Here is a 12718-nt window from a genome sequence, read left to right on the forward strand (position 1 = left end):
GCAGCAGGGAAATAAAGAGAACTTCTCCTCCTTTATTTTATACATGATGCTTCTTTTAATGCAGCCAAAACATGGTATTTGCTTTTCTTAGAACTACAACTGATCAGGATGCAGTGACTAGTTCATTCCTTACAATACCTGGGCTCCTTAAGGGGCCAGAAGACACGTTACATCCAGCCCATCAGGGAGCCAGTGGGGCATGGGCCCTCTGCCAAGCTCTGGTAGGCCTGCCACGAGGCAGGGTCTGGCCGTGCAGCCAGAGGCTGGAAGAGGCAGACAGAGGCAGTTGGTCTCTTAGTCTTGTAAACTGGAGACCAAGGGCCACTCATCAAGCTCATCAGGCAAGGGCAGTCCATCTGCATGCCTGGTGGATTCTAATGGCTTCCAGGGTAGAGAAGGACACGTGCAGGGGTTCGTGACAATCATCACTTTTGCACCTGCCCTAGGGTGCACCCGGGGTCTGGGGCTTCTTCCAGTGCTGGGGGCAGGCCCCTGGAGCATACCAGTCCCCTTCCACCCCCTCTAAGAGACAAGAGGGAGCGGTGGTATAATACTGTTTAAAATACATTTCTCATTTACAAATGCATCAGAGGAAAGATGTGGGCACCATTTTTCCAGTTTGCAAGCAGGGGGCCAAGACATGTGAACGTTCACCACGTGGCAGGGATGAGGGGTCAGGGTGACTCCTGCACAAGGTCACCTTCCCAGAGCCCCTCCACGGTCAGTGCGTTTGCCTGCCAGGCCCAGCTCCCACCTGCCTACCCACATCCCCCTGCTGGACTGGGGGCTGGGGGAGGGGTGTCACTGCCGATTTCGGCTGCCCAGCTTCCTGCGGTCCTTATTCTGACTGCGCTGAGGGTCATCCATCTTGTGCACTCGGAAACATTCCTTGAGGTTTTGGGACCGAATCTTGGGATTCAAGATCTCCTCAGTCATGTTGCTGGGGAACCAGCCTCTCTCCTGGTCATGCAGACGCTCACCAAAGATCCACCCTGCACAGGGAGGGGACGGGGAGGGTCAGGAGCTCCTGCAGGGGCCTTGCTGAGCCCTCCTGCTGGCACAGGAGTCCAGTGGGCCTTCCCAGAGGAGCCTGCTCCAAGAGCCCCTGCAGGAGACCCTCAGATTGGGTTTGTCCCCCATATTCTGGGGCGGCACTGCCCAGACACCCTCCTGGGGAGCACAGTATGTGGGCATCACTGTGACGGAACCAGCTAGCTCTGTGCCACAGTGTGTCCCAAACGTATTGCCTTTGGAACCCATTCCCAAGCACTCAGTAACCCTAAGCTGTCCCACATGAGGCCGGGGGTCCCCAAGGGTTTTCCCCAAAGCAAGAGGCATCCCAGGGGCTGGTGGGGGTGATGACTGATTGGTGGTTACCAGGCCTGGAATGTCACATCGCCCTCTTGCTGGGCATCCCTCTCTGAGCCTCCCGAGGGTCGGGTGGTCAGCTGAGGGTGGCTGTCATGAACTGGCCAACCCCAGCACAGGGCCCTGGCTCTCTCCCTCCCCCAGAAATCACCTGCAGCATGGGGTTCCTGGCAAGTCCCAGTGCAGGGCAAGGACCTGGGCTCTGAGGGCCTGGCGCTCACTCTGCAGGCCATGTGGGAAGGATGTTGGGCTGTTTTATTCTGGGGGAGGAGTGGAGGGAAACACTGCTCTTTCAATGCCAGGGGAGGCCCTGGAGTTTGGGACCAGCAGAAACGGCCTCCCCTGGAGGTCACCAGCCCGAGGCCTTCTAGCCAGGACCTCAAAGGGGAGGAGTTGGGGGAGGGGAGATGCCCTGTGCCGTTTTGGAGATTCTGGTGAAGAACAACTTATGTAGCAATAGGCATCAGTTTTTCAGGGAGGGGAGTGAACCTCATTTGGTACTGATGCTGTCGACAGGGCTGGGTGGGTGGCTTCTTGGCCCACACAGGGCTCTGAGCCTGGTGCTCAGGGCTCACCTGGAAGCTTGTGGCAAATATGGAGTTTAGAGTCAGGGTCACAGGTGGGGTGAGGGTGGTGGACCAAGCCCAGGGCCATCGAGGGAAGGCGCAGAACGGGTGCTCAGGCTGGGCCTGGTGTGAGGGGGAGGCGGACCTCGTGAGTTGAGGGGAGGAGAGCAGAGACCCTGGGAGAAGCACCTTCTCTGGGCTGAGGAAAAGCTGCGGAAGCCAGGATGGGCAGAGCGGTCTAGGGGAGCAGAGACGTGCCAGGTCCTGGGCTCGCCTACCCATCCGCCAGCTTCTCCACCTGGGGCTGAGCCGCCCCATCTCATCCTCAGGCTGGTGCCAGTGGGTGCAGAGTCCTGGGTGCATGAGTGAGCGACACGCCCAGCCCCTGCCTTACCGTCTTCCGTCTTGTCCAGGATATTAAGGATGTCCGCCAGCTCCAGTGTCAGCTCGTCTGGCTGCTGGGCCACGTATGGGTGCACACACTGGACCTGGGGGCAGTCTGAAGGGAGGGAGGGAGGTGGCACATCCTCCTCATCCATCACCGCCCTGCCCCCCACCCAGCAAACCCTGGACACTGCCCTGCAGTTAGTAGGGACGTGCTACCTGTCTTGCAGCAACTGAAGAGAGGTCGTTTGAGGGAGGGGGCTTGGCTCCAAAGAAAATGAGAGGAAAAAGGCTGGGATTCGGATAAAACATTACACCCATAAAGGGAGGCAGTGAGGGCTCCTATTCGAGGCTTCAGAAGGACTTCTTGAACCTGGACGAGGCCCTGGGAGCAAGTGTGGGATGCTCAGGACACAGTGGACATTGTCAGGGCAGCTGCTAGCAGGCAGCTGGACTGGTGCCCTTTTATATTTTGTATGGTTTTCAGACAACTGGCAACCCCAAAGAACACTGGCGTCCACCTTCTGGGCCCAGATTCCTCATGGTTTCCCAGTGACACTCCTTCAGTAACCACCCCAGTGTTTGCAGGGATCAGCACACTGATATCCCCCACTGGGCGCTAAGCTAGCAGCTGGCACTTGGGACCATCGCCGGTCAAAGTGGGCATCCTGGAGGCCACGCAGGCCTCTGGGAAGATGGACTCAGGAAGCATCTGGGGCTGATGCCACGGAGGCCTCACCTGTCCTGCCCAGAGGTGTCCTGGTCCCAGGGGGCCACTTACCCAGCAGCCGGGACGTGAAGGAAACAAACTTTGTTCTCCGGTTGGGGGCCAGAGAGGTCATCCAGCGCTTCATCTCACTCCTGGGACAGGGAAGAGGACAAATGCCCCAACCGCAGAGCAATGGCCCCCACAGAGGTGTGGCGTCAAGTGTCCAGCAAGCCCGCTACTCAGTCCTTAGCTTGGCCCAGGGCTCCAGCAGGACGGGTGCCCAGAAATCAGCGAGAGGCTGGGGAGCCTGACAGAATCTCCCCCGTGCACTTTACAAAGTTGGTGAAGGTGAGCCCTGTGCAAACCCCAAAGTTAACTCATGAAAGCGTGCTCGTCAGGGGTCAGCTGCCCAGAAGCCATGACTTATCAGCAGTGTCAGCTGGGGGGGACTGGAACAAAAAAGGTGAAGCGATTCTCCAAAAGGGGGGTGGGGTAGGTGGAGGTGGGCAAAGTGGGGGGTGGGGACGGAAAGAGACTGTTTGGGGTGGTGGGAGCATGATGCAGTGTGCAGATGATGTTTTGTTGAATTGTACACTTGAGACCTGTATGGTTTTGCAAACCAATAAATTTTATAAAAAGTGTCAGCTGGGCAAGGCCAATGTCATGCGGTAGGGACTGGACCTAGATGGATGGGGTGGCACCTGTGACTCTGGGGGTGAGAGGGTGTCTCCCCACATTGATCTTGGCTGTGCCTCTCAGAGCCCTGGGCTATAGGGCAGGTAGCCTGGCTGTTCAGAGAGGTGATGAGATGAGCCTCAGGCCACACAGCGATGGTCAGCCTGGCCCAAGGGTTCTACAACATCTCATTGGAAAAGAGGGCCCACCCCCCATCTGAGTCCCTGAGGGAACACTCGTGTGTATACACACACACACACACACACACACACACACACGCAGCTGTGCTACACCTGACTAACCCCGGACAGAAACGCTCACCACAGGTCTGGGAGTGGGAGGAACAGGAACTGGGCGGGCCGTGTGCTGAGCCCTGGAGCTGTGCTCCACCTGGAATAGTGACACGAGTGGGCGGTGGCCCAGGGCACTCACTGAGAGGACGCCTTCAGCATGTAGGTGGCCTCCCGGTCGTCCGCGTTCTCGAGCAGCCGCAGAATGAACACGTTGGCCAGCGTCTGGCCCTGGTCCTCCAGCTCCTCCACGCGGAGCAGGCCTCGAGGGGCTGAGTCAAACACCTGGTACTTGTCTCTGGGGACCAAGGGTGGCAGGTGGGCATGTAGATCCCGAGGAAGCCTAGGGGTCCCAGAGGACACCTCACCCTGGCCCCCAGGAGGACCAGCCCCACCACCGCCACTCCTCACCCCCACCTCCGGGAGGCCCCGCCTGAACTCCTGTCCGCCCCCCACCCCCACCCCTCCCATGGTGTGGCTGGGGGACTGACATCACCACAGCAGCTGCTCTGCTGAGCACTCACTGGGTGTCAGTGCTGAGCTGGCCTCTTCATATCCCTATAAAAGCCTCATTCAACAGGAGGGGGAGCTGAGCCGGGAGTTTTAAATTAATTTGCCCAAAGGCCCAAGGCTCGACAAGAACGGAGCTGACCTTAAACCTGACTGAAAGCCTGAGCTCCATGCACATCCTGCCGGCCTCCCCGGGCCACAGGGAACCGTCTCCCCATGTGCCCTCCCTGGGCTGCCCCCCACAGCATGCTCACCCCTCCCCACCCCGAGCGCCAGCAGTGCCCGGTGCTCACCCAGGGATCTGCCGGCAGATCACCAGCAGGTCGTTGAAGAGGAAGAGGTAAATTTCCTGGAAGAGTTTCTTGGTCCGCAGGGTTCGGGAGGTCTTGGGGCCTGACATCTGCTGCAGCTCACCCTGCTTCAGCAGCCAGCGGGAGTGGGAGATGATGGGCACCGACTGGGCGAGGGGTGGGGGTGTCAGATGGCTGTGCCCACGCCTGCCCGAGGCTCCCCCAGGGCCCTCACTGGAGCAATGAGCACGAGGAACAGTGTGCAAGGGCTGTGCTGGGCCCAGAGCACATGCAGTGCCAGTGGGAGGAAGGGGCGAGTCCTAGGCAAACGCGGAGGGCAGGGTGTGTGTGTGTCCGTGTACTTATGTACAGCTGTGTATGTGTTTGTGCCTGTGTGTGCAATTGTGAATTATCTGTTGCATACGTATCTGTGCATGCTTCTGTATATATGTGTTAGTGTCTAAGTCCGTGGTCGGCAAACTGCGGCTCGCGAGCCACATGCGGCTCTTTGGCCCCTTGAGTGTGGCTCTTCCATAAAATACCACGGCCTGGGCGAGTCTATTTTGAAGAAGTGGCGTTAGAAGTTTTAAGTTTAAAAAATTTGGCTCTCAAAAGCAATTTTAATCGTTGTCCTGTTGATATTTGGCTCTGTGGACGAATGAGTTTGCCGACCGCTGCTCTAAGTGTATCTACGTGTAACTACTGGCTGAAGCTGGTGAGGGGATCACTCACACACACACAGAGTTGCCCACATGAATACCTGTGTGTGTGTATGTGTGTGTGTGTGTGATCCCCTCACCAGCCTCAGCCAGTGTGAAGCAGAATCAGAGCAGGGGCCAAGTTTGGAGGGAGAGGAGAGAGCTGGGTTGTGTGAGGTCCCGCTTCGTGGCTCAGGGGCAGGCTCCTGGCACCAGGCTCAGCCTGGCAGGTAAAGATATGTAGGGGTCCGCAAGGCCACGTCTGCATCCTCGACTGGGGCTCAGCCCCCAAACCCAGCATGACCTCAGGGACCCTTGGTGGGCACTACATGTTCATGTGTCCACAGCACCAAAAATTCAGGCCCCGAGGTTCACTGATGCCTGAATCTTTATGCAAAGTTGGGGAGAAGTTTGGTAACTTCCCTCGGAATTTCAAATCTTCCAGCTTTAAGAATCCCTGGGCTGCTCCCTTTCAGGTACTTGGTGTAAACACACAGCCAGTATATGAGAGCAGGTGGCTGCATGCTCCTTGCCCACCATCTCTCAGAAGACAGTCATGTGATGGCCTGGTGACAAGAGGGCTGAGGGGTGCCCTCCAGTTAGGGGCTCAAAGACGGCTTCTGGGAAGTGACACTGCACTGAGACCAGGGGGTGGCCATTTGAGGATCCTGGCCGGCAACCCAGGCTCCAGACCAACTGGGCTGGATGGGGACACGCAGATGGGTGAGGGCTCACCTTGATCTTAAACTCCATCTTCTTCTGAATGCTGATCATCTGCTCCGTGCGGCTCATTTTCCTGACGCCCTCGTTGCATGCTTTTACCACCTGGGATGAAAAGCAGGACACATCAGGCCCCCTGCAGCCCACTGTCCCTGGTCACTTGCTGCTGCCCACTCAGGCCCCAGAGGGCTGAACCATCGCTGTGGTCAGACAGTGCGCCACAGCTGAGACTGAGTGGCCTGTCTCAGTCAGGCTGGAGCCTCCTTCTCTAGCATCTTCTGGGACAAAGGCAAAGTGGGAAAACTTGTCAGGCTGTTAGAAAGCAAATTTAAACAATAAGATGTCCTTCGTCATTTGTCAGAATGGAAAAGACAAGGCTCCAGGCCGGCGAGGTGTGGGGACCGAGCCCTGTCACACACCGTGGAGGAGTGAGGGTCCCCCCTCCTTCCCGGGAGGCATTCTAGATACCAAGAGGTCTAAAAACTGCATTTCCCAGGACTTCTGGGGACTCATTACGGAGAAACAATATTCTGCCCTGGGTCACAGGTGTCAAGAACAGAGCCCGGTGCCCAGCCACTCAGGATTTGTGAATGAGGACGGTGCCCAAAGATGTGTGGACCTGCAGGTGAATGAGAAAAACCATCATCGACCGAAATGTCCACCAACTGCAATTGATTAGCACTAATATATCCGATTTACCAAGTTCTCTAAAATCATTAAAAATTGCAGTAACTTTGCCGAAACCGGTTTGGCTCAGTGGATAGAGCGTCGGCCTGCGGACTCAAGGGTCCCAGGTTCGATTCCGGTCAAGGGCATGTACTGTGGTTGCGGGCACATCCCCAGTGGGGGGTGTGCAGGAGGCAGCTGATCGATGTTTCTCTCTCATCGATGTTTCTAGCTCTCTATCCCTCTCCCTTCCTCTCTGTAAAATATCAATAAAATATATTTTAAAAAAAATTGCAGTAACTTTACAAATGCGCTAAAATGGAGAGCAATGCTGGCTTGTAAGACACAATCCCTTTTTTGCAAAGAATACAGTCGTGTGTGCATGTGCCTGTTTGGAAAGAGGTCTGGAAGGGCAGGCACCAGCGTGTCAGCAGTGGGTGTGGGATAGCTGGTGTGGTCTTTACCATCTTCTTGCTTACGAGCACTGTCTGAAATGTTTTGTATCGAGCATCAACTGCTTTTATACATTAGACAAAAACCCTGGTAAAAAAAAAGTAGTTTATGAGAAATAGAAGTATAACTTTCGTTACAAGGACAAGAAAGGGAGAGAGGACAGCAGAAAAGAACTTAAGCAATAGAAGGCGGTCTCTGACCGTAGGAAGACCCCGTGGGGTCTCAGGCCTCAGTGGTCACTGGACTCATCTTCTGTGACCCAGGGTGGCCAGCTGCCCTGTGGGGGCTGTAATAAACTCCCGTCTGATCAGGTATGTACGTTCAGAGGTGAGCAGAGGGCCTGAAAGATGCTGCCTGACCCAGAGGTCACTGCCCTCCCCAACCAGTCTGCTCCAGGCTCCCGCCTTCCCCCGCTAGCCTGGGAGGAAGTACTGTTTTCTGATATGCAAAGGGTGCAATTGCCAGAGGGATTTTGGGGGGCCAATTGGTCTGAGAAGGGACACGAGGCGAGTCGGGAGAAACCACTGCATTAAGTTCCAAAGTCCTGGTGGCTCAGGGTGGCTTGGAACCACCATCAGCCGCTGACTGAGGCTCCTCCTTTGATGAAGCTGCTGTCTCTGGTACACGAAGTGGAAAGAACTTCCCAACACCCATGCTTATCCTCGGCGGGGTCACCGTATGACAGAGTGGCCACCCCGGCCCCACACAGCTGCCAAGAACTGGCCCACAGCTCTAGCTGACACACTCGAGAGACAGCCCTTCAGACAAGGAGCAATGTGAGCCCAGCCCGCGAGACAGGCACGTTCATCGGCTCCTCCCGCACAAGCTCTGCTCTGCGGGCAGCTGCCAGGAGGAAGTGCTCTCTCCAGGGTCAGGAGCAGAGATGGTTTTTCCGCTCCTGGGCTTGGAAGGGCCCCTGAGTCCTCTCATAGAGCTAGGGCAGCCGCAGCTTGAGGGACACCGGGGAAGCCGTGGAGGCAGGGGCTCGGGCCGAGCTCCACCAGGCTCGGGAGAGCCAGACCAGCCTCTGAGAGTCACAGGAGGGAAGACACGGGAAACAGGCAAGAACAACTGTGGGGCCTTCCAGGGCCCCAGATGCCTGCATGAGGGAGCTGAAGAGGCGCACCGGGCCTGTGGGTGGCGCAGAGGTCAGCATGGGGAGAGCGCTGGGCTGCTGCTGAGGCCACCCTGCACATCATCAACAGTCGGGGTGGAGAAGGAAGACGCGTGCTCTCTGCGCAGGGCACACCTGATCCAGGGACTCCTCTGGATTTCAAAACCAAATACTAAAATTAATATGCATTTTCCAAAGACGCGCTGGCATGTGAGGGAGCAGGAGCAGGGAGGCAGGTGTGGATGAGGAAGCAATTTACTGGGAAAAACAGAGAGAACGCATGCTCACCAGTTCCAGTTCTTTGTGGGCGTCCAAGGCAGTGCATTCACGCTCAGACCTCTCCTCCACTCTCTTCAGGATGTTCTGAGCACAGGAGAGTCGGCATGAATTTTCATGATGGCCATTCCTCCCCTCTCTGCTCCCGCCCTCCCTTTGCACTGGCGGCCTCATTGCTGCACCAGTCCAAACAGCCTCTTGTTGCTGCGATATCCACGTACAAACAACCCTACCAGGTGACAACAGAGGGCAGAACCCTCAGCTGGGCTGAGGGCCGAGCATCCTGACTCAAAGCCTTGCCTGGCTCTAAACTGGTAACCACGAGTCAGTCTCCTATGAGGATTAACCCTGAGGGCCAATCCGGAGCCTGACACCTCACTGCACAGCAAACATCAACGCAAAGGAGGTGACCAGGTGCTGGCGGGGAGGGTAGGTGCTGGCGGGGAGGGACTGGAGGTGATGTTGACCTGAGGGGTGCTCCCTGCTCAAGGCAGGCACCAGGGGCTTCCCTCCCCCTCCTCTGGGATTTGAAGCCAAGTCGCAATAACCCCAAAGCTTTGTTAACTTTGGTCCTATTGATCAAAATGTCTGTTTTCTAATTGTTAAATTTTCTTGAATTATCAAAAAATGATGCTCATATTGCCTTTACCTATAGATTACAATTTTTGCTTTGCTCTCCAAACGTTGCATGGTTGCTGCCTCACAGTCCTGTGTCTATACTTTTTGACCAGCTCGATCCCCTGGGGAGGTTTGGGTGTATCTGAGCACAGTCCTCTGCCAGCTGCCCTGTGCAATGGCTGTCTGTACAGTGCTGTTGACCATTCCGTTCCTTATAGACACCTGGATGGTAGCATGCCTTTTCACCCTTCCCACGATGCTCAGCCTCTCTCTGAGACCAGACCAGACCCAGATCCTTGCTGCCTCTGACGTCTCTCAGCCACACCGCCACGGCCTCCTCTGTGTGGTTACCTGCCCAGCTCTGTCTGCAGCCAAGCCAGAGCCTGCAATCATTCCAAATGCTCCCTTGCACCCTCACTAACATGGGGCCACCAAACTTGGCATTAATGGTCCCCTGTGCCCAAATCAGCATGGTTCAGGCTCCACCTTGTCCTCTGGAATGAAACTCCCACCCTGCGCGTGGCCTCAAACCAAGGGTGGTGCGGCTTCTCAGCCAGGTGCACAGGACCTTCACACTAGCTTCCTCTCCGTTCCTTCTTGGGCATGGTGTGTCCCAGCGCTGGGTCTCCGCGTCCCTTTCTGTCCTTCCTTGATGGTCTCACTATTAAATGCCATCTCCATGCTGAGAACTCCAGCCCCTACTTCTCCCTTTGACTCTAAACCTGAATATTCAACTGCTCAAAGTCATCTCAAGCTCAGCTATTTCAACACTGAACCTGGCTGCTCCCCAGACTGTCTCCCCCACCTTCGGAAGGTGCTCAAACTAGAAGATTCTTCTCTTCCTTCCTACTCAACAGAAGCAAGTCCCAAGCTCAGTTCACTCACTTCCCTCCAGGATCCTTCCACTCTCCACCGTCCATGCCAGTCATGCCATCCTTCTTTTTTTAATTGCTTCCTAACTCTTTCTCCCACCTTCACTCTTGCCCTCCTGCCCATCACTTCCTTCATGGTGGCCTCTGTGTGCTCTTCCAAATGTCAACTAGATCAGGTGAGTCCCTGTCACACTGAGGACAGAACCCAATGTTTTACCTGGCCTCTTAGAGCCCCTGTGGGTTGGCCTCTGCCTACATCTCCACACTCACTCCGGTCATATTCCCCCAGCTCTTCACTGGCCTTCCTGTCTGTGTACCTGGATGCCCCAGGGCCTTTGCATACGCTGTTCTATCACTTGAATGGCTCCTGCCTGTCAGCCATCTCTCAGCTTAAATGTCACTCATCCGAGACTCTTTCCTGACCCCCCAATTGGCAGTGGCCAGGAAGGCACCCACTTATGTTACCCAGTTTCACTGTCCTCACAGCCATAACCACTTCCTGGTTGTGTGTTGATCTCTCCTACCCAAGCTCCTTGGAAGAAGTGAGTCCCCTGCTGCTTGGCACACAGTAGGAGTTTAATTAGGATTTGTGGAACAGACTCCCTAGAAAGCCAGTGGAGACCTGACTGCCCGAAGGAAACAGGTGTGCAGCAGAAGTATACACAAGCCCCGCCTGCCTGTCGGGTGGGAGAGGCGGTACCTGCACCAAAAGCTTGAGGCGTGTGATCCGCTGGAAAGGCAGGATGAGGAAGGAGGAGAGAGGCAGTCCCCTGCACTTGGGGTCGAGCTCCAGCTGCGCGATCAGCTCCCGAAAGGCCGCCTTCTCCTGGCTGGGGACACAGACATGGGAGTGAGTCTCTGGCTCCCCACCCACAGCCTCATAGGTACCAGACAGCCCATGGGCACCCAACGCCCATTGCTTGATTTATTTATTTATTTTAATGTAAAATAGCGGCTTTACATGCCTGGCCCAAGGAGACCTGGCCGAATATGCTGCGTGTGGGAGGGCAAGTCTGTGAATCAGATGCACAGCCGGATGGTTTACCCAGCAGGAACCCGTGGCGAGGTAAACCCACACAGTGACAGGAACAGGCAGCAGCTGGAGGCAACCGCCAGGAACCTGCGCTCTTCCTGCCAGGCGGAGGCACCTCACCTGCAGATGGGCTTTGCCCTGGGCCGGGTCCACAGCTGACCCGCAGCTGACAAGGGTGCCCGGAAACTGCCACTGGAGTTAGACTCAAGCCCTCACGTCAGCAGGGACACGGGCCCTCTGCTTGGGGCTCAGCCCAGACAGTCTGCACTTGCAGCCACACCAGTGCACCCATGGGCGCTGTGATACCTGGATTCCTGTCCTCCTGTATGCCTGTCTTCTCACTTCGGTTCTCAAAGCTGGCTTCCGATTCCCTCCAATGCCAATTTCAACCCCCAAACATAAAACACCCCCCTCCCTGAATACTCCAGCTTTAAAACATCCACAGTGGATGACAGGGTTGGACAGACAGGCCCAGGGAAGTAAGTGTGGCAATCACATGTCACTACTTGGGAAATTCTTGCATGCTCCATCTAAGAACACATCCCTGGTTACACTGCCATGACGCCCGGTATAGAAATGCAAAGGATTTAAAAGAGGCAAGTTGAGCCTTAGCTGGTTTGGCTCAGTGGGTAGAGCGTCGGCCTGCACACTGAAGAGTCCTGGGTTCAATTCCTGGTCAGGGCACACGCCCGGCTTTCGGGCTTGATCCCCAGTGTGGGGTGTGCAGGAGGCAGCCGATCAATGATTCTCATTATTGATGTTCCCATCTCTTTCTCCCTCTCCCTTCCTCTTTGAAATCAATAAAAAAAATTTTTTTTTTTTTAAAAAAAGAGGCAAGTTGACTGAAAAAGTATCTTGTCAACTGAAATCCCAATAAAGTTTCCTAAATGGGTAGATTAGCAAGAAATTCAAGGGCATTGCTGGGTAGCCACCAAAGAGACTTCCTCCTGCCTATCCTTTTTTTGTCTCTAGTTCATCTCACTTTCCTGCCATTCTGGCCTCAAGCTGTCCTCTTGGCCTCAAACTCCCTTTTCTACACCTGAGCTCTGCACAGCTGGACAGAGGTCCAGTGGGCACCACAGCTGACCATCTCAGGATCACTATTTCTCTAATGACATGGAATTCCCCCCTTCCCCCCACCCCCGTGGAACACACCAGGCATGGATACTATCCTGGGAAAGCCAAGGTCCAAGGGCCAGGGCTCCGTGTCCCTGTGAAGCATGGTCTGCAGCCCAGGGCACTCACAGCAGCTGCTTGTAGGTCCTCTCCTGGTAGGTCTGGTTGCTGACGTAGGTGATGTAGACTGAGAAGTGGTTGGCTGCATAATGGTACACGATGTCACACACGTCCGAGATGACAATGTTCTCCTCCATCCGGCGCTCCAGCTCCAGGAGGAACCTGCAGAAGGCAGGGGCTGGGGTTAAGGGCGCCTGGGTGGAAACTCAAAACACACCTTCGCCAATGGGTCTTGCCTGG

At 55.7% G+C, this 12718-nt stretch overlaps 1 protein-coding gene across 3 annotated transcripts in view; it reads right to left on the minus strand.

The window, feature by feature from the left end:
- NGEF (neuronal guanine nucleotide exchange factor) overlaps window positions 1–12718 on the minus strand; it is a 95810-nt gene continuing 83092 nt past the window's right edge. For all 3 annotated transcript variants that reach the window (XM_080669898.1, XM_080669899.1, XM_080669900.1), the window contains 9 exons: window positions 12488–12640; window positions 10910–11039; window positions 8732–8806; window positions 6226–6315; window positions 4796–4959; window positions 4135–4290; window positions 3100–3179; window positions 2329–2433; window positions 1–992 (listed from right to left, as the gene is read on the minus strand). In XM_080669898.1, coding sequence (XP_080526024.1) covers window positions 802–992; window positions 2329–2433; window positions 3100–3179; window positions 4135–4290; window positions 4796–4959; window positions 6226–6315; window positions 8732–8806; window positions 10910–11039; window positions 12488–12640 — 1144 coding nt within the window. In that variant the 3' untranslated portion in view covers window positions 1–801. The remainder of the gene's footprint in view (window positions 993–2328; window positions 2434–3099; window positions 3180–4134; window positions 4291–4795; window positions 4960–6225; window positions 6316–8731; window positions 8807–10909; window positions 11040–12487; window positions 12641–12718) is intronic.

This window comes from Plecotus auritus, assembly GCF_963455305.1.
Source record: "Plecotus auritus genome assembly, chromosome: 5".
Classification (NCBI taxonomy): Eukaryota; Metazoa; Chordata; class Mammalia; order Chiroptera; family Vespertilionidae; genus Plecotus; species Plecotus auritus.